Source organism: Poeciliopsis prolifica, unplaced genomic scaffold (genome assembly GCF_027474105.1).
Source record: "Poeciliopsis prolifica strain line A6 unplaced genomic scaffold, Auburn_PproV2 SCAFFOLD029, whole genome shotgun sequence".
NCBI lineage: Eukaryota > Metazoa > Chordata > Actinopteri > Cyprinodontiformes > Poeciliidae > Poeciliopsis > Poeciliopsis prolifica.
Genome location: NW_026562404.1, coordinates 4,680,014 through 4,703,846, shown reverse-complemented (window position 1 = coordinate 4,703,846; position 23,833 = coordinate 4,680,014). Strand labels below are relative to the sequence as shown.

The 23,833-nt window shown below is 39.3% G+C and overlaps 1 protein-coding gene across 1 annotated transcript; it reads left to right on the top strand.

Annotated features, from left to right (window-relative positions):
- The first annotated feature begins 769 nt into the window (after positions 1–769).
- LOC129372519 (vasopressin V2 receptor-like) lies at positions 770–22,200 on the top strand. Its single transcript, XM_055049909.1, has 7 exons — positions 770–1,073; positions 3,205–3,260; positions 11,475–11,851; positions 14,687–14,932; positions 15,142–15,288; positions 17,370–17,895; positions 20,596–22,200. The coding sequence occupies exons 3-7, from the start codon at positions 11,477–11,479 to the stop codon at positions 20,793–20,795; spliced, it is 1,494 nt and encodes a 497-aa protein (XP_054905884.1). The 5' UTR covers positions 770–1,073; positions 3,205–3,260; positions 11,475–11,476; the 3' UTR covers positions 20,796–22,200.
- Positions 22,201–23,833: the final 1,633 nt, after the last annotated feature.

Genomic DNA, 23,833 nt, shown 5'->3' with positions numbered 1-23,833 from the left:
AAACATAGATTTGCGAACCCCCTCCTTGTGCACACCTGTGAATGTTTTCATCCATGCCAGCAGTATTTCCTTACAATCACAAGTACCGTACACGCCCTAGACAGAGAGAGAAACAGAGACAGAGAGAGAGAGAGAAAGAGAAAGAGCTGTTATGCTGAAATTTAAATACATAATCATTTTATTTATTTTGTGTAAACCTGAGTGAATACATCAAGGGTGTGACCCAGCTGACTCAGCCGCCCCGCATTCCTCACCAGGTGCTCCGGTTCTTGTCCTCCATCAACAAAGGAGTAAAAAAAAAAACGTGAAAAAGGAAACAAAGCTTTAAACATAAGATGTGAGCTTAGACTGAAAACAAACACGACCAATGAGTTACACAAGAGACAAATTATTAGATTGGAAAGGGGATGGGTGTGTCGCTGCGTAACCTTCACCTTGGTCTGTCCTCCTCACAATAATAAACATGGCTTTCTTCTTCACATCGCAGCCACGGACACATACAACGCACGCACATGCATGGACAGCGTTGTCCCTGTGTGTTTTTTGTCTTACACACACGCGCATGCACTCTCTCTCTCTCTCTCTTCATAGGTATGTGTAACATCCTCCCTCCGCTGCTGACAGCAGGCTCCACCCTCAGTCACAGAGGACAGGCTGGTTGACCTGGGAGGAGGAGAAAGCTAAGAACGGGAGGTGGGAAGTCGGGGTTGCGGGGTGGGAGGGGGGGCGGGCACGGAGCTGAAATTCAGTTGTGCTGGTGGTATTGGAGGCACGGCACAATGGGCAAGAGCAAATCCAGGGAGTGAAAAGAACTGAGACGCACATGGCTTTTAAATGGACCTCGCCAGTAAACAGTTGTGACTTACGGCCCAGAAAGGACAACATAAGGGGACCTGCACAGACTCTGTCTTTGAAGCACTGGCCAGGAAAAAAGTTGGCAGGCTTTTTCTTTTTTTTTTCTTCAGCTCTGACAGATTCATTGAGGAGTCAGCTGATGGGACGGAGAGCAGTGTTGGAAAAAGCTGAAGAACTAAAGGTTTTAACCTGAATCTGGGAACAAAAACAGAACAGCAGTAAGTAGAAATCTTTCCTTAGTCAGAGATGATTTTTTTTTATGGCTGACACTGATTTGTATTGTGTCATGTTGGTGTCTTTATACTATCACCTCGACAGAAACGATACTATTAATAGATATTTAATCTTTTTTTTTATCTTCTGTAAATGTTGTTTATTGTTGTTTCTTACTATTAATTAGATTACATGCTACGTGTACATTAAAACACGGGCATACACTCATCAATAGCATTAAATAAACTCACCATTATCTTATTTAAAATGGGATAGAATAGAATAGAATAGAATAGAATAGAATAGAAAAATGTATTTATGTGAAACCAGAGGTAATAGAAATTTGTCTTCGACAGGACTCTACACACGCATATAAAGCATTCAAAAAAGACAAATACACAAGATAAAAATCATAGACAGGTTATAAAAATCCCTTTGCTGTTGAGGGATTTCTTATTATAATATTTTAAAATAAACTAGAAATCACACACACATAAAAAAATAAATAAAATGGGTTTTTGAAATTATCTGTTATGCTAGAATAGCAGTTCACCTTGTTTCGACTGTAAGTCAGAAAAAAACATGTTTTGTTGAACAGTTGTTTGTGGTTAAAAAATTTTTTTTATAGATAATATAAATAACATCATGTATATATTATTAAGTATTTATACATAATTACATGTATATAACTCTAGTAGTTTTTGTTAAGTGTAATGTAACTAAAATTTGCAGACAATCCTCACCGTGACATTAAATCTGTCAAAATGATTCCTGTTTTGAATCAAATAAAATGACCAAAGCTATTTTAATTTGCTAAATGCCAGAATATTCTGAGATTTTTTTTTCAAAGTTTATACAGAGTTCCTTCGTATTTAGTGGAATGACCTTTTCAAGTTGTTCGACTTGGGTCAGGTGTTTTCCTTCGAGAAACCTTTCTCGTCCGTTTGCCCTAATTGTGACTCATTCCTCCTGACAGAACAATCATGGCTGAGTCAGAACTGCTGGCTATTTGGCTCATAAACACACCTTTAATACTCCACCCAAAAACGTTGACCCAGACACTCAAAAGATATTGACACTGTTGATTTGGGTCGTTACAAATTTACTATGGGACATTTTTTTTCTGATGTCCTGAAATGTTGATTTAATATTTTCATGTTTTGTTCTTTCCTTGTAATGTCATGTATTTTTGTGACTTGCACCACTCCCTCCTGCAAACATTGAACCATGCCCACATCATGATGCTGCCACCCACAAGTTGACCCTCTTTTCCTTTAAGATTTAACAGCGATTATTACAGCCGACCAGTTTAATTTTAGTTTGAACTAAAATCAAATCTGTTTCTCTCTGAGAGCATTTGCAAACTGTTTTGTCTTTTTATTGTCTTCTTCCTCCATGAATGGTTTCTCAGTACAGCTTTAGTTTCACTTACGATAACCACCTGCCCTAACAAACTTCCACCAGTGTCTTCGCATCGTCCTTTGTTTTTGCTCAAGAGTTGATACTCGCATTTCACACCAAGGCAAATTCACCTCTGGGACACAGCAGCCGTCTCTAAACCATTTGATAGCTGGATACTCTCATGGTGTTTACAGTTTTATGTAATTACTTGAACAGACAAATGTGGCACCTGCATGCATCTGGAAATTGTCCCCAAGGATGTGTGGAGGTCCGTCGTTTTATCCCTGTTTTACCGGCTGATTTCTGTTGACTTTTCCATGTCATGTCACATATGGAAACGTTTTCCCTTAAAATATACTGACAAAAACACTTGTTCAATTATATTCATTCATTTCCACATTAAAAAAAACCCTCTTAGATTCAGTATTTCCATCAGATGCTGGAATGTCATAGGAAGAAAATGAAAAAGAACAAACATTTTTGAACATATGCAACACAGCACTGTCAAACAATACTTCACATATTGCTGACTGTCCTCCAGTTGAAGTATTTTTTCCCCAGTTCTTCCCAGAGAACTTGTTTGTCTAAGTTTTTCCATGGATTAGAGAGAATGTCTGGGGGGATACGCAGGGGAGAGGGGTGGCTGTCAGATTGTTAATGTGAGCCGCTGTAGCATGTAATATTAATGGACTGTAATGATGACGCCTCTTAACACTTTGTCTTATACCCAAACAGAGGGAGAGAGAGAAGAAGGACACGCATGAGGCCACCTACAATGCACTGATAGCGAGGTAGGTGAGGCATGTTGCTCACCTTGCGCTTCCCTACCTATGTTTGCGGTTTATCAAAAAATTTTATTTTTTCAAAAATGTCAGTGTCCTGCCCATGTTGTTAAAGGAGAAAATTATGGCTCTGAAAATGACCAGAGATGATTTATCCCAAGACGGAGTGTTGGGCATTTGGTTTCTCAAAGATTAATGATTTATTGCCCGACTTCAGAAGGAGATTTACAAAACAGAGGGGATCATCATACAGCAATTTCCACAGTGAAACATGTCTTTATGTCAGAATAGTGTCCAGATTGAGCTGTAAAGTAAATCTGTCTGGCTTATCAGTGGAATCAAGAAACCGCAGTAAGGGAAAACAGGAAGCTGACTTTTCCTCACAAAGAGCAAATTTTTCTAACGATGTGCACAAAAATCAGCCGCTTGATTGTGGCCCCTGCCAGGAATAATCGCAATCAACGCTGTTATTGTCACACTGTGTTCGCCCTGGTTTCTAAAAGGGAATCATTTCATCATGTGGTGCAGGTCTGACTATATCAGCTGCCAACCTCCAGGCTTATTTTAGTTGAAGTTGTAACACTGCAGCTTTCTTCTCAGTCTGCAGAGGCGATGCTCTGAATTTTACATAGGCTGCGAGACGTCCGGTTTTGTGTAAGGTTTGATGTTGGTGCGCTAGTTAATGATACATAACAAGGAAAACAACCGATGGTCTCACGAACAGACATTATCAGTAATGATAAGAGGACTTGGACCCTCTTCTGCATCAGACCTCCCCATTGGCCGGAGGATGGAAACACGCTCCCTGCCTTTTTTGTGAATGCAAGACGCAGCTAACCTCATTTGAGAGGAGGTTAGCCAGTGACCCTAATAAATAAGCCCAACGAGGTTCGGCCTCACATCATTAAAATTTCAAGAGCACACATCTCCATTTTCCTAACTTTTCTCAATAGTGCTAGAGCTCGAAGCCCATTGAAGTCATATTAACTTCATGTTAGAAGAAGAGAAATGTATAAAAATGCATGAATGAAAGAAGAAAAAAGAAGCACAAAACAGTGTCAGGAACAGCTGACAGTCTCCAAAGGGTGATGATTTGGAGAACCACATTCGTGAATCAATGGATAACTCAGTGCCCTCCTTTTCTCATCTGAGAAACCTCATGCGTCCCTTAAATTAGTTTAACCAATTATCAGCGCAATTTTGCCCGAGTTCTTCCCAGAGAACTGGGAACAAACATTCAACAAACGAACAAAAATTGCTTTTAGTTTCTTTGTCTTTTTTTTTTTTTTTTTTTTGGCACACTGAAAGATTTCAGATGGTCAAAATAATATTGATAACACAGAATGGTTATCAGAATAAATACCAAAATGTGTTTTAAAATAATGCTTTCAATAACTACAGGAACAGTGTTGTCAGAACCAACCTGCCGCAGACTTTAAAAAGTTAATGTCGTCCTAATATTGATAGCTGGCTTTTGCCACGTTTTGCAGCAATTTTTGCCATTCTAAGAACTGGTTGTCAATGTTTTTTATATCTGTGAAGAAAGTTTGCTGTCGTGTGCTAATTTGTTTCTGTACAGCCACATTGGAGGTTTTTCTAGGCCTCTGATTTTTTTCATGTTTAGTTCGATGTGCTTTGGGTAATTATCTGATATGCTGTGTAAGTTTTCCACCCATGACTTTGAAGAGTCCCATGATTTTGTAAGAACGTTTGTAATAAATCTGTGGCACTGTTGTCTTAAACTTATTTTGGTAAACTGGACACTTCTGGGAAGCATCCATGATGTTTTCTCCATGTGTGGAGAATTGCTCTGCGGTTCACTGCAATCTAAATGCTGCAGAAATGGCTCTCAAACTCTTTTCAGGCTGATCGATGCCAATGTCTTTGTTTTCTCATCTTTTCCTAAATTGCTTTAGATTGACTCAAAATGCATCACTTACTTTTAGCCTCGTTCACATTTTTAGAGATGTCCTGTTCAAGTGGTTTCTGGTAGCAACTAGGCCTGGGTTTGGTGAGCAAAATTAAACCAAATAGAGACACCAAACACAAAGTGGACAACCATTTAACCACATGTCTCCAGATGGGCTTGATCATCCATGTGCTGTAGTTGCTTCAGAGCAGGGGACTTCAAACTCACTTTTCGTTTCGGACCACATCTCGATCGTAAATATCCTCAAATGGCCAGCTGTGGCAGATTGTATTGATTAGACGGATTAATAAAACTACATGTTAACAAACAAAATACTAACAATAAGCTGTATCTGATGATCATTAATATTGATATTAAATTTTCAATGAAATATTGAAAAAATTTTTCACACTAAATGCATTTTGACACTTTACAAATAAAAGTTTGATTTTATTGATTAAAAAAGATGTAAGCACATAAATGTTACGTTGAACGTTTTATTTCTGTGGCCCTTCAGGTTTTTGAGGGCCACACAAATGATATCTGACCTCTAATAATATTAAATTTGACCTTTAGGATGGTTTTGGATTCCAAGTTTTTAGTCAACCCATGATAACAGAGAGGTAGTCGGTAACACAAAGCCTTGAATTTACCCTCTACAAATTGAAATGCATAAGCATGTATACAGCATCAAGATGTCATTGAGAATCATTCGGAAGGTGAATTTACACTGGATGTGAGCGCGATAGCGAGGTTCTGATGAAATATGGGGTTTCAAAAATGAAATTGTGGTCACAGGCACTTCATCATGCAGATGAAATGTCAGCCGTCCAAGCTGGTGGCACCACATGACTCATCCAAGCCTTTATACTGTAAGAATCTATTGATCTGTATGTAAAGTGCCAAGCTGTAAGAAGGAGAGCTGCATATGATACTCCCAGTAACATGCTTAATATCAAATGTTTAGTGCCTGTCAGCTTGAATTTATTTTAAGCGTGCCTTTTCCTGCTGCCGCGCCCTATAAATTAGGACTTATTTGTTGCTAAGTAATAATTAGATGTATCGGAGGTACTTTGACAGATGAAGAAGTGACGGAAATGAGAGGTGAGAACAAAAGCAGAAGAAGAGAAGATTAGAGGAGGGAATCTGCAGCATGCTGTTGTTCACGCGGGGCTGCTAATGAGGACTGAGAGGTTCCCATCGATCAGATCGGGTTGGACCTTGTCAACGGAAACTAATCAAGGGACTGACAAGTGCAATCAAGACGAGCAAGACTGCAGGGGAAAGAGATTGATTTCTAATTATGTTTGGATTACAACACCTAATGTGTGAAAACTTGTTTCTTGCCAATTGGCACAAAAACATTTTGGCTTCCTTAAAAATACTTATTTGGTTAAAGGTGGTTAACATAAATATTCTACAGACATCACTGTGTGTCCAGCTAAGACTCAGTTTTATGACGTAAACTTCTTTCATGATTTTTTTTTGTTGAATTCTTCAAAACTTTTATCGTCTTGCCACACAAACAGACATATGTACAACCTGTCAAGACAATTAAAAGTCTCCTTATAATACTAACAACATTTTCCTAACATTTTCTGATCCAACTTGGAGAGAAATTCATCATGTCGCTTTCTTCAAGCTTTGTAAGAGTTTGACAAGTTTATTATTTCCATTCTGGGAGCACAGCATGTTTTGAATGTTCTCGATTTCAGCTTTTGAGCCTTCTTGGGTGGGGTCTTTTCTACTCTTTTTGTTTTTCTAATTGTGTATGTTTTTGTTCAGTTTGTAACAGATTTGAATACAGGAATTGCCTGTGTAAAACCTCATCATTTTTTGTGACAAAATGTGCTTTTGTTTAAGTTTTATTTGTTATATTTTGCCCCGGCCCCACCACCACCACCACTTGTGAAGTTTAGTACTACAAATAGAAACAAAATCTCTAGTTTTAATGCTACTATTGCTTGAATTGTTTTTAGTCAGCGTACTAAGATGTGTGAACTTTAACACATTTGCTTTTAAAAATCCGCACAGTTTGGAAGCAATGTATGCTTTTAATCTTTCCTGGGTGTCATACTCGGTCTCAATTTTATGTCAAGTTTTTTTTTTTTTTTCACAACTCAGAGCGTTTAAGAATTTTTTCAGTTACCAATGAGGCACAGATCATCTTAAAACCAACACAATAAGGCATGACCTAAACCTGAAAAATATGAAAAAATGGTCAATATTCACATTTATTTTTTATGAGAAAAAAACATATACATATATACCTATATATATATATTTTTTTGCAAAACCAGTGGTAGCACATTTGTTGACACCTCTTACAATTGGAATGATTAAATGTAACAGGAATTTTGTAATTTAATGACAGAGAAACTTTTTGTTATTAATATTTAGAAGAAGAGGAAGAAAAAGAAGAAGAAATGTTAATCCATTTCTATTTATTTTCCATCCTGGAACAAAGGCTGTTTCACAGAGCTAAGTGTTGTCTTGTTTGTCTCAAAACCCAATTACTTGTTTGCATTTCCTTAGTTTTTACTGGTAAATAAACATAACATTATATGATAGCTTTACATTTTGAGAAACTGTGGGGGTTTTTTCTCGGCATCGGTTTTTCCTTCAGTACAGAAATGTTATTTGGCAGGAGGAAGCGAGGCACTGACTCTTTGGATTGTAACGACTGATGATCCCTGGTTTAGGATTTTTTCCATCCATGATCTCCTATTTGCCTGAAGTATGACTATGAACTGGCACAGAGGGCCATTTCTCTCAGCCCCTCTTCAAAATAGTAAAGACAAACAAGGCATAAAGACAATTGCCATTTATCTCAAGGCTTTTGTGTACAGATTAGCAAAGAGAAGGATAATCTCAGAGCTCTCTTTATGTGTCTATACAATTTAACACCTTGTCAACCATGTTCACCGAAAAACTTTTCTTTAGGACATCTGGTCCTGAACTTTTATTGCTTTTTTAACTTGGCATAGCTAACACATGATGTCATTTAAGAAAATCACCAAAACATGTGGTAGAAAAGACTGAAAAGGCGCGAGGGGCTGACTTGTAATGTTTTTATACACTTTTAACAATCTGTTTCTGTCTGCCTGAGGCTTTGTATGTTTGGGCCTCACGCTGGAAGGCAGCATAAGACAGAGCGGTAAATGGATGGTTGCACATCAGCTTGTCCGTGGGGAGGAAGGCGGAGGGAGGGCTGTTGAGGGTGTGTGGGGCTTCCAACTCTATCATTAATCAGACTGAAAGCTTTAGAGTAAAGAGGGGAAGCAATGTAGTGGACTAACTCCTAAAAGCAGTGTTTACAGTCCATCCAGCGAAGGGAGATGGAATAATTTGAGCTTTACAATAAGCCAGTTGGACAAACGGGGATTGATGCAATGTGCTTGGAATACATTAAACAGCATCCGGCACGGTTCTGGAGACGTGATGTTCTCGCACCATGCAGCGGCAAGCTTTCCTCTTTGAATACGGGAAAAATGAGCAGCAGAAGTTTTCGGCTCTCCTGTTCATGTGGCTCGCCGAGCAAGTTGACGGCCGCCTGTCTGTGAAGCACAAGCAGAGCAAATGAAGCTGAAGCGATCAGCTAGAAACACAGTGACGGTTTAGAACAGCAGGAGCTTAAAATGAAGAGAGACGTTTTCAGACATACACCTCTGCATAAAATTCATAGATTGCTTTACTTAAACTTAATTTAGTTTATTTGATTTTCCTTCAAAAGTGCCTAAAAAAACGGGATTTCACATGAGAAACTGACCCAGGGAGACGCTCTTTAATAAGATTATTTATTGGTTTGGAAGTAGCACAGCAGCTTTTATTAATGAGCTCATAAATTGTGCTGTAATTACAGAGAAGGACATGAGTCGTACCAACACAAGGTCAGAAGATCCCTTGGTGGAGTGTAAGACCTTGCTGTGTGCAGAGAGGAATATAATTAAAATGCAACAGGAAGGCATTCTGAAGCTCTGAATTCAAACAATATTTCTATTTTTTTATTTGAATAATAATAATAATAATAAAAAACACACGTAAGAAATTTTATAAACCAAAAGAGTATCTCTCCCTCTTTCCACATCTCCAACCTCCTGTTGGACACAGAGGACCAGCTGGACTCGCTTGGAAAGTTCCTCAGCTACAGCCATTACATAAGTCGAGGGGTATTATGAGCTCTGTTATCTCACAAGGCCATCCCTGAAGGGGTTATTTTTTGCAAATTGGTCATTAGGCCTCAGTGTAGCAGTGACAATAACCTCATAATGGAGTATTAGTCACATTTGATCGCTCGATATCGTCACTCGTCGGTTCAGGGCTATTTATAGGGGTGGCATCCATTCATCGTGACATTTGCACTGAAAGGCACAGAAGTTATTAAACCAAGAGGAAGCCAGCCAGATGGCACTTGGTGATAATTCATAGGACATAGGTCCTGAGAGGTAACACCACCTTAAATGTTATCATAAACATTTTACTGGCACAGCTGCACCAGGGGTACATCCTGGGTGCCGGAGCAAAACTCCTTATCAAATTACAATGAAAGGTTTCAACAACAAAAGGCTCAAAGATTCATTTTAAGAGATTACAGAAACAGCTCAGAAGGAAAGAAAATACAGGAAAAACTAAATAGTTATTCCCAATACCTTGACTGATACATATGAAGCCATTAAGAGATCGGAATACTGATGAAAAGCAAATCTATCTGCAGTTCAACTCTATTTATGGCCAGGGCACTAGAGCTAATATTTACATTTAAAAGCCTGCAATGTGCACAGTGTTTTAAAATGTGTTTTTTTTCTCAAACAGATTCTTTCCTTTTTCTTTCTTTTTTTTCACACATAAATGTTTCAGATGAAAGAGTACAAAAAAGAAATAGAGTACGCCTTATGTTAAAGAACAGTAAAAATGTTTAGTGCAAGAAGAACGTTTAGTTATTCACAACATCATGTGAAGTGATGATCCCCTTCAGGAGAGAGTCATAACTAAACACTTTGACGGAGCTAAAAACACTGAGAAACAATGTAAAGTTGCAAATAAAGGCGACTTACAGCATGTAAATTGGAGAGTATTAGAAGAAGAAAGTAGAAACAGTGGTCATTTTGTAGTCCGGCAGCATTGGTCTGAAGCAGCGTACCTACAGAGATAGCTCTGGATAACGTCAACCAAGTTTTACCAAAAAGAAAAGTTTCATTGCTCTTCTTAAAAGTGGAAAGAGTGTCTGCCTCATGAACTAAGACAAGGAGATGGTTGTCTTTTTTGTTTTTTAAATAATTTGAAACATTTATGACTTCAGACTTTGAGACCATATGGCCTCATCCCTATCCTCCATAATCCCAGCTTTATGTCCTACAACAAATGTATTTTTGGATTTTATGTCTCTGTTTTCCATTCCCTTCATTTGTCCTTACATCCTTCAGCCTACATCCAGTTTATTTGACCAAGTTTGAACCCCTCACCCTGAGCTACCCATGACTCTGTTTCTCAAATTATCATCTCGCCCCTCTCAGCGTTCCATTCTCATTTGGTATTTATTTTGAAGCAAAGGAAAATAAACCAAAAAGTTTATTGCGATCAAGAGCCAGTGCGACATGATGGAAGGGGAAAAAAAAAAAAGAATGAAACAATGTATGAGAGAGAGAGAACAGTCAGCAGAGAAGGGAACAAAAACAAGGGAAAACAGGAATGCTGGGGTCTGGGGTAACCATGGGATGAGAGCGATTGAGAGCAGAGGTGAATGAATGTAGGCTGGTGGGATAAAGGGAAAAACTGTCAATTCAACCTTGAGAAAGTTTGAAAAAGAAAATAAGCTGAAGTGGACTTGCGTCAGGAAAGAAATTGGAAGTTTCGAAAGATGGACAAGCGGAGACGTTGTCGGGATATTAAAAACCCAGAGAAAACACCGAAATGGAACATGATCAGCACAACATCTACCTTTCAGTCAAAACTTCATAAAACTGGTTAGGAAAATCTATTTGTGGTTCTTAATGTGAAACTTTTTCTGATGGTCCAAAAACAAACAGTCTGTGGTCAATCTATGAATCCTTGTGTTTTGAAAGGTCCAAGGGTTCGGGTAAATATGGAAAACAGAAAAAAAAAGCACCAAACAGAACCCAGCAAACAAAAATAGTCTCCATTTGGATAATTTAATAATAAGTAATTTAATTATCTAACATGATGCTTTTGTGTCGTGACAGGACTGCGTGTACATGGGCTTCTGAGTGCATGTCCAAGTTTAACTTCTTGTTATCTTCAGCCGGAAATTGTTTTTCTAAATAATAAACACGTTAACACTTTGCTTGTTTTCTTAGGAATGGAAAGGATCAGCGTGGAAACAGACTGGGATGGGTTAGGTCTCTCCTCTCCGGGCGCCAAGGGAAGAAACAACATCTCCTCGTTTGTCACTGAGCTGAACTCGTTCAACATTTCTCGCGGTGGAGGGTCCCTCTTCGGGATCTTAATAGAGAACGGCTCCAACGCCACGACTCACGCCGTTCCTCCATCCAGGGTGAGGGACCAAGGCCTGGCCCGGGCCGAGATTGCCATCCTGGGGGTGGTGCTGGCTCTCACCACGCTGGGCAACAGCTTCGTGTTGTGGGTGCTTTTGAGAAGGAGGAAGCACAATGCACCGATGCACCTGTTCATGGTCAACCTGTGTGTGGCTGACCTGGTGGTGGCGCTCTTTCAGGTCAGTTCATCTAGTTTAACTGAAGCATTGACAGCAGATCAAAATGTGACAAATTGTTCTTTATGAAATTAAGTAAGCAAAGAAGTAGAAGAATGAGTACTGAGGAAGGCAAATATATGTAAGAATGTAATTTTATGTAGGTTAATGGGTAACTAAAAAATACTATATAGTATAAGTAATCAATGTATTAAGTAGTTAAGTATATAAGTCTATAAGTAAGTTATTAGTTAGATAATTAATCAGGTAAAAAGTAACAAAGCAAGTAATTAAGGTAGAAAACAATTAGACTTGTAAGCAAATAAGTAATTAAATAGTAAGAAGGTAAGTATTTATACATATAAGTAAGTGAGTAAGTAACCAGTAATTTAGTACTAAGTAACTAAGAAAGTAAATAATTTAACTAGTGTGTAATACCACTAATAAATAGTTAATTTTTGCAATGTTAAGGATGAAAAAAAGAAAGGGAGCAAAAGAAAGAGTAAAGTCATTGAATCTATATATATATAAAAAAAAACAAAATTTGGTGGGTAGCTAAGTACAAAAGAAAGCAAGAAACTAAGTAAATATTTGGACAAATAAGTAAAAAAAATGTGATTAAAGAAGTCAGTAAATAATTACAAATCAGTAGTTGAGTAAATATGTGCAATAGAAAGTAATCAGGTTAGTATAAAAGTAGGCAAGTGCTTAAGTGCAAAATCAGGTGAGTAAATAAGATAGAAAGAACGTAAGTAGTTAGGTTAGAAAGTAAATTTAATGAAAATATAAACTAAATATATTGGTATTTTGGTCATTAACTTGGAGTATAAGTAAGTGAGTAATGACTGCAAGGAGTTATGACAGTATGGAAGAATGTATGGAGGTCGGTAAATACACAAACAAAAATAAATGCAAACATACATAACTGGTCATTATTTTGTTAAATATACAGAGTAATGTTTAAATCTTTAGTTTGTTAATGGTTAATGTGCAAATTAGTCGGTGATTCATGCCCAACTTCCTCAGTGTTGCAACAGAACCGAAGGTCAAAGGTTGAAGCACATGGTGTGTCCTCCAGGTTTGTCTTTGTCAGTTCACCTGGCTGGTTTACAAAATTACAAATGGTTTGTTTTGAGTTCCTGAGAAGAAGAATTATGCAAACAAACAAAAAAAAAAACAAGAACATTTTCCTTTAGCAATCTCATCCAGATCTTATTTGCTCTGCATGTGTTTGCATAAAAATACTGAATCACCTCTGAACTTCTTCCAACTCTCTGTCACAACCAACTGACGTGTTTTGCCAGTTTAGCATCTCAGATCCGGACAAGATATTTCCACAGGGCTTTAAAACTAAGTAAAAGAGACACACTGCTTTTGCTTGTGCACTGATGTTTTCGTCATCATGAAAAGCACATTTTGGAGACTGCTCTCTCAGAGAAGAAGATCTTGCAGCTTCTCTGGTGCCAGGTCTGTTTTGATAACAGGTCTTGTTTTGCATAAACCAAACGGAACCGATTTGTGCCATCATGACAATTTGTAATGTTAATGATGCGTTCAGACGACTTTCAGCCACTGCACTTTTTCAAAGACTGTTACGTCATTGCAGCTTTGAACTCTTGCGAATAATCATGTGATGTCTCAGTCATATTTTTATGTGTTTGTCATAATAATGCAAACATGTTAATACATTTAATACAATAAAATGTATTAATAACAGGTAGAATGTATTACTAGGTAATTTTTCTTATGAGACCCATAAACTTCAATGTATTCAGCTGATATTTGAAAAAATTCTTTAAATTTTCCATTTATAATTATTAACATCTATTCAGCCCTCATGATACAATGCACTCAATAAAATCCAGCGCAGTCAACAGCCTCCAGATGTCACCTAATCAGAATATAAAGACTGAACACTACACACACCCTTCACAAACTCCTAGGTTGAAAAGGAGATGATTTCTTCACTTCACTTGGAGGACCTGATGAGGCTACAACAGGGCAACCTTGGGAAAAGAGGCTTGACTTTTTCCTTCTACTTCACAAGAACATATCACTTTACATTTTTCTGACACAAACACATTTCTGGATGTAAACAAATGTAGAACTCAAAGTAAAAAGGGCTTTCACTTTGAGTAAAATTCATTTTGAGATTGTTGATGTGTATTAGATGGAAATATTCACAGAGATTAAATTGAAACATCTGACTGTGAACAATTAAAATCACACTGTTTTGCTGATTTGTTTTTGTGTAGTTCAGTGTTTTTTTTTGTAAAGCCCAGTCAGAAGTCAAGAAGTTTGAGGTCAATTGCTGGAACAATTTTTGGGTGCATATAAATAGGCTCTTGATGTTAAGGTGATCATAGAGGTCTGTAATCCACTGTAACATTGTGATTTACGGATGTGCGTCTGGATAAGAATAGGAGCCTGTGGTGCAGAAGGATAAGCTTTGCAAAAGAGATAACAGCCAGTATCACCTGTGATGACCTTCGGTGTTTCACATTTCTGCACCACAACACACACACACACACACACACACACACACACACACACACACACACACACACACACCCACACACACACACACACACGCACACACGCACACACGCACACACCCACACACACACACACACACCCACACACACACACACACGCACACACGCACACACCCACACACACACACACACACACACACACACACCCGCACACACACACACACACACACACACACACACACACACACACACACACGCACGCACACACACACACACACACACACACACACACACACACACAAAAAACAACAATGCTTTGAAACGAGCTGCAACTGAAAGCAGTTTTCTAAATGTTTGTGTCCAGGTTCTGCCCCAGCTGATATGGGACATAACAGAGACGTTTCAGGGGCCCGACGTGCTCTGCCGGTTCATCAAGTATTTGCAGATTGTGGGCATGTTTGCTTCTTCCTACATGATAGTTGCCATGACAGTCGACCGACACCATGCCATCTGCTGCCCGCTGCAGGCCTACCGCGTTGGGGCTATGTCCCGCTGGAACACCCCTGTGATCGTGGCGTGGGCTCTGGCTCTGGTCCTCAGCATACCACAGGTAGGGAGGGGCAAACAAAAACACAAACACGTGTTGAAATGGAGAAATAAGCCCTGATCAGGCCTCCACACCCTGGCTTTAACAGACCAGCTCAAGGTGTCGGTGGTTTATTTTTAGCTATATGAGGTCACTACGGTTCAGGTGACTGGAAACTACTTTGTGTCAGGTCTGAGGGAGTGGTGAAAACAGGTTCTTGTTACATCTCTCAGGTGTTCATCTTCTCCCGCACGGAGGTGGTTCCGGGTGAGTTTGAGTGCTGGGGTCACTTCGCCGAGCCATGGGGGCTGAAGGCCTACGTCACCTGGATGACCGTGGCTGTGTTCCTGCTGCCCGCCCTCATCATTACCATCTGTCAGGTAATACTGGCTGCGCCGGCCGCTTCCCTGCAGCGTGCACAGATTATTGATAACAGGATTACATGCTCAAGGCAACCTCATCAGATAATGATGCATGTGGCATGAATGAAATGCGAGGTGCACTTGGCAGCCATTGTCCAATCACCCACGGGACGCTGCAGTTGGTGTTATGTGGCGGACAGGCATTCTGGACTGCCTCCCAGCGGTCCTGCTCTATTTGGGGAAAGATATTTCAAGAGTCTGGTCATTTCTCCCTAATTAAAACAGCGTTTGGAGGTCCACTGTTGAGGCGGCTGCCTGCTCGCTCTGAGAGCGTCCTGCCAGGAGGACGCCAAATTGGTGGCCCATTTCTCAATCTGGCCTTTCATATTAAGAATAGTATTTTTATATACAAAGGTATTCAAATGTAGATATCCATGTGTCAAAACACAGGGTGTTTGTGTTTGTCATTAAAAAATGAAGTCACATTTCCATTGTTTCTACGTAAAATAGATGATTCTTTACAATGTAGCTGAGAGACAAATCAATATCCAAGACAGAAAAATATTTAAAAGGTGCCAACCACCCTAAACTATCATTTGCTAAAACACATTTTGACTCAGTGTTCAGTCTTCTTTAGCATGAGTCTGTCAACATTTTACATCTTGACATAACAATATTTGCCCACTCTGCCATGCACCGTCCTACAGGTCTGTAATCATGCTGTTCGTCGGACTTAAATCTACAATCTACAATTACATTTTCATCACCAAAAGTCATTCTTTAAGAACTAAACTAAAATTGCTCTTTATCCTTAGCTTCCAGCAGACAGCAGGAGGTTTGAAGCAGAGCTGACAGGTATTTGTAACTATTGAGACCTTTACACAACTTAATAAAATTATTAGTTCCATCTGATCAAATGGATCAAGCATGAACTTAGCCAAAATTAACCTTGGACCATAATACTCTGGGTGTAGGGTTCTTTTGGAGATGACCTGTGATGTCTAGCACACATTTTGGAATTGTGTCCCAATTCCAATACTTTTAAGTTTAATTTCTTTAGATTATAATACGTAGTTGCATGGGAGTTGCAGGTTTGAGAGTTTTTTTGCTTGAAGAAAAGGTTTCTGTCTCACGGCTCTACAACTTTTGACTCAATGGCCGCCCAACTGTCTCTTTGGAGAAATGTCCACTTTTTGTAATTTTACTATTTACTTTTTTTCCCCCCAGTCACTGATGGCTGGCTTCATTGTGCCACAGTCGGTCCCTCCAAACAATGAGATTCTCCTGATCCTGTAGTCTCTCTGCTAACTATTGTTTTACCTGAAATATGTAGAGAGCATGAAAAGCACACTGGGACAACTGAAATTTGTTTCACCTTACTTGGATTCAAAATAATTGTTAATAGATGTGAACTTAGACTCAATTCTGAGAAAGTGTCAAAACACATTCCAACAGCATACATTTGTTTAAGGGTGTCCACATTTACGCAACCTGGTTATGGCAGTTTAAAAAAACAAACTATTTTCCTCTTGTCGGCTTCAGTTCAGTTGGACAGAATTAGTTTCACGTTAGAAGTGGAAAAAAAACAGGAAATTATTCATCTTGAACTCGTTTTTGTCTTCACAGGAAAGTGTGCACTTTTGAGAGCCACTGTATTTAGAAAGATATGATCAAAACCTGAAAAAAAATGCTGAACAAGTGAGTCCAATAGTTACTTGTGACTAATTAGATCCATAACCTTGGAGGTAGCGGTGAATTAGAGATCATAAAATCTCTCTAAAATGGGTTTCAGAATTCTTTTTAAAGGAAAAGTGGAACTGAAGCAAGAGATTGAGTGGTTAAAAAGAGCTCCATAAACATTTCACTGCAGTAAAATTTAATGGTCACCTTTCTCTAAGGCAGTGGAGATATAAACCTGTTTAGTGATGCTACTAAAAACTTTCACAGTCAGTTTTTATTGTAGACAACGGGTGCCAACATAGTTTCGTTTTTATGTCCATGCAGTGTTCAAATTCTTTCTCTTTCTTCTGACACGTGGCGTTTATAAAACTCGTCTGGTTTCCTCGCATTAATCTGCTGCTGCAAATCCTGTGTTTCAGATAAGAATCTTCCGGGAGATCCACAACAACATCTACTTGAAGTCAGAGAGGATAATGATGGCCGAGCTCAAGAGGAATGAAATCCTTCTTCGCTTCCAGGGCCTCAGGAAGGAGGACGAGCGAGAGAGGGAGAGGGGAAGACAGGCGACCGGGAAAGAAGGAGGAGGACAGCTCCTGAAGGACAATGACGCCCACGACTGCGAAGTGGGAGAACATTACGACTATGTGCCATCTGTTATTCAGTATAGTAGCTGCTGCGGCGAACATCAGACAGCAGCCTCAATGCTGACGCAGGAGCAAATGCAGAACGGCTCAGCTTTCCGGGAATCCTGTGCCAACTCCACCCGCTGCTCCCTGGACTATGCCCCCCCTCCACATCCGGTCACTCCACCCCCAAGCATCACCAAGGCAATGTCCAAGACGGTGAGGATGACCCTGGTCATAGTGTTGGTCTACACCGTCTGCTGGTCGCCATTCTTCATCGTCCAGCTGTGGGCGGCCTGGGATCCAGACCCTCCAGACCAAGGTCCGTGACAAACATCTCGTAAAGGTGTAGCGCAACAAACGTACATGCATGTTTTGCAGTAAAACATGCGTTTTTTGCAGAACTTAACTGCAAAAAATGCAACTCCCCTTTACTCTGATATAACTCAATAAAATCCAGTGCAACCAAATCCCTCTCCAAAGCCAGATGTTCCTCAGATTTTATTGGAGAACATTAGAGATTAGAAACATAAAAATAATAATAAAAAAAACAAGTTTAAAAAAAAGGGGACACACTAGTAAGTTAAAGAATAACTATAAAGTGAAAGCATGGGCAAGGAGACCAATAATAAGAGAAAAACCCAAGACAGAAGTTGGAACTGGAGGAGATGGAGAACCTCACAGCTCAGGTGTTATAATCTGTGGATGGACCAATTTATAGTTAAGAGGCAATTAGGAAGCTTCAGGATTATACAGTATTTTGTGTGTCAGTCAGATAAAGCCTCAATAAAATTCAAGAAAGCTTTTGCTTTCACATGTGACAGAAAGTCTTAGAAGTAGGAAGGATGGTTTAAGTCTAAGTTTGTTTGAAATCCTTAAACAAAAAAGCAAGTCAACCAAACATTTGCATCCAGGGAGCTAAAGTGAATCCTTGATGCTGTTTTGTCCCACATGCATTCATTCTCCTGAGCCATGTTAATCCTTTTAATTGCTTTAAATGGGCAGCCTGATCTGTTTTGCCACATCACACAGCCCAAAAAGACTAAGTGATTACGTTACTCAGCAGCAGCCTCCGATCACTGCTGTTGTCCATCTCATTGGGGAAGGATCCCTCATTATTCCAAGGACCATTTTCTGATTCCAAGAACCGGCTGCAACTCAGATGATGTAACACCGAATGAAACACAAGGTTTGTTTTGACCTGCAACCAGAACCCCCCCGGTTCATGTCTCTGTAAATTTTCAGCACAAAACAACATTAGTTGATGCATTTACTGGCAGCCAAAGCCGGTGCAACCAACAACGGCTGCTCCCGCCTTCAGCTGGGCGAGTGGGTGAGCCACAGTAAATAACTTGTTTATATCCATGCTAATTTTGCAACACAGCCAGGTGTTCACATTTCATTCACATAGGTGCGTCCCAGCAGCTTGCACACAGTGCCAAAAACACATGGGTGGACAACGCCGGATGAGTCACTTAAGCTTGTAAGCACCCGCACAAGCGGACACGCGTGTACATATGTTTAAATATGAATGAGCCCTTCCTTGCATGCAGCTCCACAAACACACAAATAGAAAGACACACATGTACACACACACACACACACACACACACACACACACAAGCACATGATTGTTAACATCTCTGCATTCAAAACAGTGGTTTCAGGGTTTCTGCTGTTCCCAAACCTATTCTAGTTGTTATGTAAACAACATATTGTTAGATCCATAACAAAATGTAAAAAAGGAAGTAGGTACAGTTTTTTTCCCCTGGGATATTCATAAAACAACAACCACAAATGTTACATATATACTGGTAGTCCAAACTGTCCTAAATAGTTATGTTTGTTTCTGGAGAGAAATCAGTAACATGTAAACTGTAAATTGTCCCCCACTTCTTACTGTATTGGTCAAAAAGTATTCATTCCACTAGAACTTATTCAGAATTGTTGTGTTTTAATTTTTAAAAAAAGAACATCACAGTATTTAATTAAATAGATCAAAGCAAATTAGAAAAGAAAGTATGAAAAGCTTCCCATGCATTCTTATTCAGCCCCCTTTACTCTGATAGTACTAAATGAAATCCAGTCAAACCAATCGCTTTCAGAAATGACCTAACTCGTAAATAGAGCCCACCTTTGAGTAATTACTTCTCAGTGCAAATCCAGATGTGTTTAAAAGCCTCAGAGTTTTTTTTTAAAAGAACATTAGTGAACAAACCGCACCGTAAAAGCCGAGGAACACGCAAGTCTGGGACGACCTTAGACCCACGAACACATGCTCGCCTTTACAAGAGCATTAGTCACAGAATCAGACACGAGAATCATGGTAATGTTGAAGAATCTGCAGAGATCCACAGCTCAGCTAGGAGTGACCAGACTTGTGCAGCCTGCTGTTCACAGATGCTTGACAAGAGGAAATGCATTGCTGAGAGAAAGTCAGTAGAAATGCGTCACAATCCACCTAAAGGCAAACATGTGGGAGAAGGACAGTAAAGTTGAACCTTTGAAGATGCATGTAAAATGCATGTAAAATGACACCCAAAACACAATTGCAATAATAAAACATGGTGGTGGTAGTATTATGTTGTGGGGCTGCCTTTTTTCAGCAGACAGGTAAGTAGAGCAGTTTCATCTCAAGACGAATGGAGGCAAGTGCAGGACAATCCAGGAAAGGAAAACAAAAGATCCCTAAGACCAGAGTAAGAGCTAAAATTGAATGGTGTATAATAATGTTAATATTAAAATTAATATTAATATCAATGTGTCCAAATGGCCCAGTCAAAGTTTAAACCTACAAGTTGCTTACAATCTGTGGGAAAACTTGCAAACCAATCTCCTGAGATGCCGTCCATTCAACCTGCCTCAGCTTGAGCTGCTCAGTAAAGAAAAATTCTCAAAACATTTTTGTCAAATAAAATCACAAATTAAATACATAGAATTTCCAGGCTGCTTGATGAGAAAGTGGAGAAATGTGTTAATGCTGGACTATATTCACGCTCTCGTTTTCCCGTGTCCTCTGCAGGAGTGGCCTTCACAATCCTGATGCTGTTGGCCAGCCTGAACTCGTGCACCAACCCGTGGATCTACACGGCTTTCTCCAGCAGCGTGTCCAGAGAGCTTCAAAACCTGCTGCAGTGTCGGTCACGACTCGGCCGACGCGGCTCCCTCCCGGACGACTCTACGGCCACACACACTTCCACCACTAAGGACAACCTGTACTGACAAACACCCAGAAGACGGACACACCGAGACACGCTTGAAAACACATGCCGGCTGGGTCGATGCTTCTGCCGCTGCCGTCGCCATCTGCATCCGCCTGAGAACGGACCGACCTTTACCAGATGTTTGCTTTGACAAAGGACAGCTGTACCCTCAGCAGGACATCCATCTGTACTCACCTGCCTGCTCCACCCCCACTGTACCTACCGGAAAGATGTCATTGACGATGCCAACAACACGCGCTGCTGAGCCTCACAGTGTATCTGCAATGCAAAATGACCTGGAAAGTAAAGAGATTTTCACTTCAGTAGCTTCTGGCTCGGGTCTTGTGGAGCGATTCATGTGGGGAAAATAAAAAGAAAACACTGGCTGACTCTAACACAGCAGAGAACACCAGGAATGCAAAGGATGGATCGCTGCATTAATATCCTCTTGGCATGCCAAATGCACGAGGCAGCAGACAAAACTGTGGATCCAGAGGAACCCAAACAGCAATAAGAGAGATTGCTACAGCTATACGTGGGATCCAAAACCAAAGTGAACAAATGTTTTTATATATATAGAACTATTATTATTATTATTTATTTATTTTAATAAAAGATCAAAGGCTGAATTCACACTTTGAAGGAAGCCTTTCAGAAGTTGGACACGTATTCACTCTTGAGGATGCTGAGTTGAAGTAAAGCGGAGTCCTCCAAGAAGCTGTAGAAAAACACGCATAAAACACTCTCAAACAGGAGGGAGGAAGGAGGAAAGAGCAGAAACGAACAAACAAATTCTCTATGAGCGACTCTGGCTGTGAACGGTGTGGCTGTCGTTTGAGTAAACATACAAGACTTTCCAATTATGGAGACTCCGAAAGTATGAACCACAAAAACTAGGATGAAGAAGTTACATTCCAGGCGCAGTGCAGATGATGTAAAGTATATTTATTGACCACGTATGGCACAACAAATACTACCTTTTATTTAAAAGTTGAATGTGAACCATCGAATGTGATGGTGCGTTGAGGGAAAACAAAAAAGATGTCAAACCAAAGTTTTAGCTACGCAGGTCTTAACAGTAACAAGCTTCAACAGACGTGACAGAAATCACTGCATTTTAACTGAACTGTTGAGAAGAAAGTCCACATTAAGAGGGAAATGAGTCCAAACAAAGTGCCTGGGATGTGAGTTATAGATGTTAGAAGGGCCTCCCTTACCATTTTAATCTCCAAATGATGTCAGCTGTGTTATTATTAGACAGAGCTACCGTCAGAGCAGGGATTGTAAGATTTGTTATATAACACCATGAGCCATTTATACATTTTACTTTCTTATTTATTGTTTAAAGAATTACATATATATCTTTTTTTCCCACATTATTTTTCTTTCTGTGTATTACATTATGCCCCTTCACTGCATGGCAAACTAAATGGTATTATATATATATATATATATATAGTAAACATACTATATATATATATATATATATATATATATATATATATATATATATATATATATAGTATGTTTACTATATATATATATATATATATATATATATATATATATATATATATATATATATAGTAAACATACTATATATATATATATATATATATATATATATATATATATATATATATATATATATATATATATATATATATATATATATATATATATATATATATATATATATATATATAAAAAAGTGATACAGTACATCTGTGCAGACGTTTCATCACGCTTCTGAATGTTTATGTTAACAGGTTTAGGGTACACAAGTTTCAAATTCAGTTGTAAAAACACTTTTTTGAACCCAACGGGAAATTGAATAAATACATACATTCACTGTAGATTTCCGCTTATCGAGAGAAGGCTGAAAATTGTGTTCGACTTCAAGAGACGCTGAGGAGAGAGTGTGATCAATTCAATCAGCTTTGATGCAGCAGGGTCCCGATAACACACACAAATTGTACTGGATGTGGAATCATCAAGTTCAGGCTTTCCCCAAAGTTTGTGTGTTTCTGAGTCAGCAGTCTTTCAGTCTATATTGTTGTAAAACACACTTCGCCGCAGACGGTTGTGATCAGGTTGTTCTTGGCTTCTGTTTGGTTCCTGAATATCTCAATCAATTTCATTTCATCTGGGGGTAACAGTTTGATCAGACTGGTATCCTGATAATCATAAGTAACATAGAAGGAGGTAAACAATGGAGTTTTGGAATGTACACCGTGTTCCAAATTATTTTGCAAATTGAATTTAAGTGTCATAAAGATTACATTTTTTGTTGTGCTGTTAAATTTATAGATGGTATAATATGTCAGGGCTCTTTAAATCATTATAATTAATTTCAGAGAGCTGGGTTGATTAGTGTATATGGTGAGCTCAATTAAGAAGGTCAATCCTACTTAAGAAGGATGTTCCACATTATAAAGCAGGCCACAGGTTTCAAGCAATGTGGGAAAAAGACAGGATCTCTGCTGATGAAAATCACCAGATAGTGTAGAGCCATATGACAAAGTATGAAAACATTAGATATTTAACAAAAACTGAAGCGTTATCTGTGAAGAGATTTGTGGCTGATTCAGAACAAAGATGGGTTTGTACAGAAAAAGACATAATGAGGAAGGTTTCTGTCAGACAACCTCATTGAATTCAGAGAACAGCTGTCAAAATTCCCTTATAAAGCAGTAGACGGTTATTTGAAGCTGCTGGTGCCTCTGGAGCCTCAAGGTGGAGGATCTTCCAGAAGCTGGCGGTGCATAAACCTACTATTCGGCCACCCTAACCAGCTCACAAGCAGAAATGGTCGCAGTGGGCCCAGCTGTACATGAAGATTAATTTTCAAACAGACTTGCTCACTGGTGACTTCTGTGCAACCCTAGATGGACGCAGTAGTGGATTGGTGTTGGATGGCCACCACGTCCCAGCAAGGAGGTGGTGGAGTCATGCTTTGGGCTCATAGGGGGAGAGAGAGCTGGTCGGCCCCGTCAGAGTATGGACTTTCTGACTGATCACTTTCTTTCATGGTTCAAAAAGCAGAGCCGTACCTTC

What these genes read in the sequence shown, in the direction of transcription:
- LOC129372519 (XM_055049909.1), top strand. Translation starts at nt 11,477, where the DNA reads ATGGAAAGGATCAGCGTGGAAACAGACTGGGATGGGTTAGGTCTCTCC. An exon ending in TGGTGGTGGCGCTCTTTCAG is followed by an intron (nt 11,852 to 14,686) that starts GTCAGTTCATCT and finishes GTTTGTGTCCAG; the next exon opens with GTTCTGCCCCAGCTGATATG. An exon ending in TCCAGACCCTCCAGACCAAG is followed by an intron (nt 17,896 to 20,595) that starts GTCCGTGACAAA and finishes TGTCCTCTGCAG; the next exon opens with GAGTGGCCTTCACAATCCTG.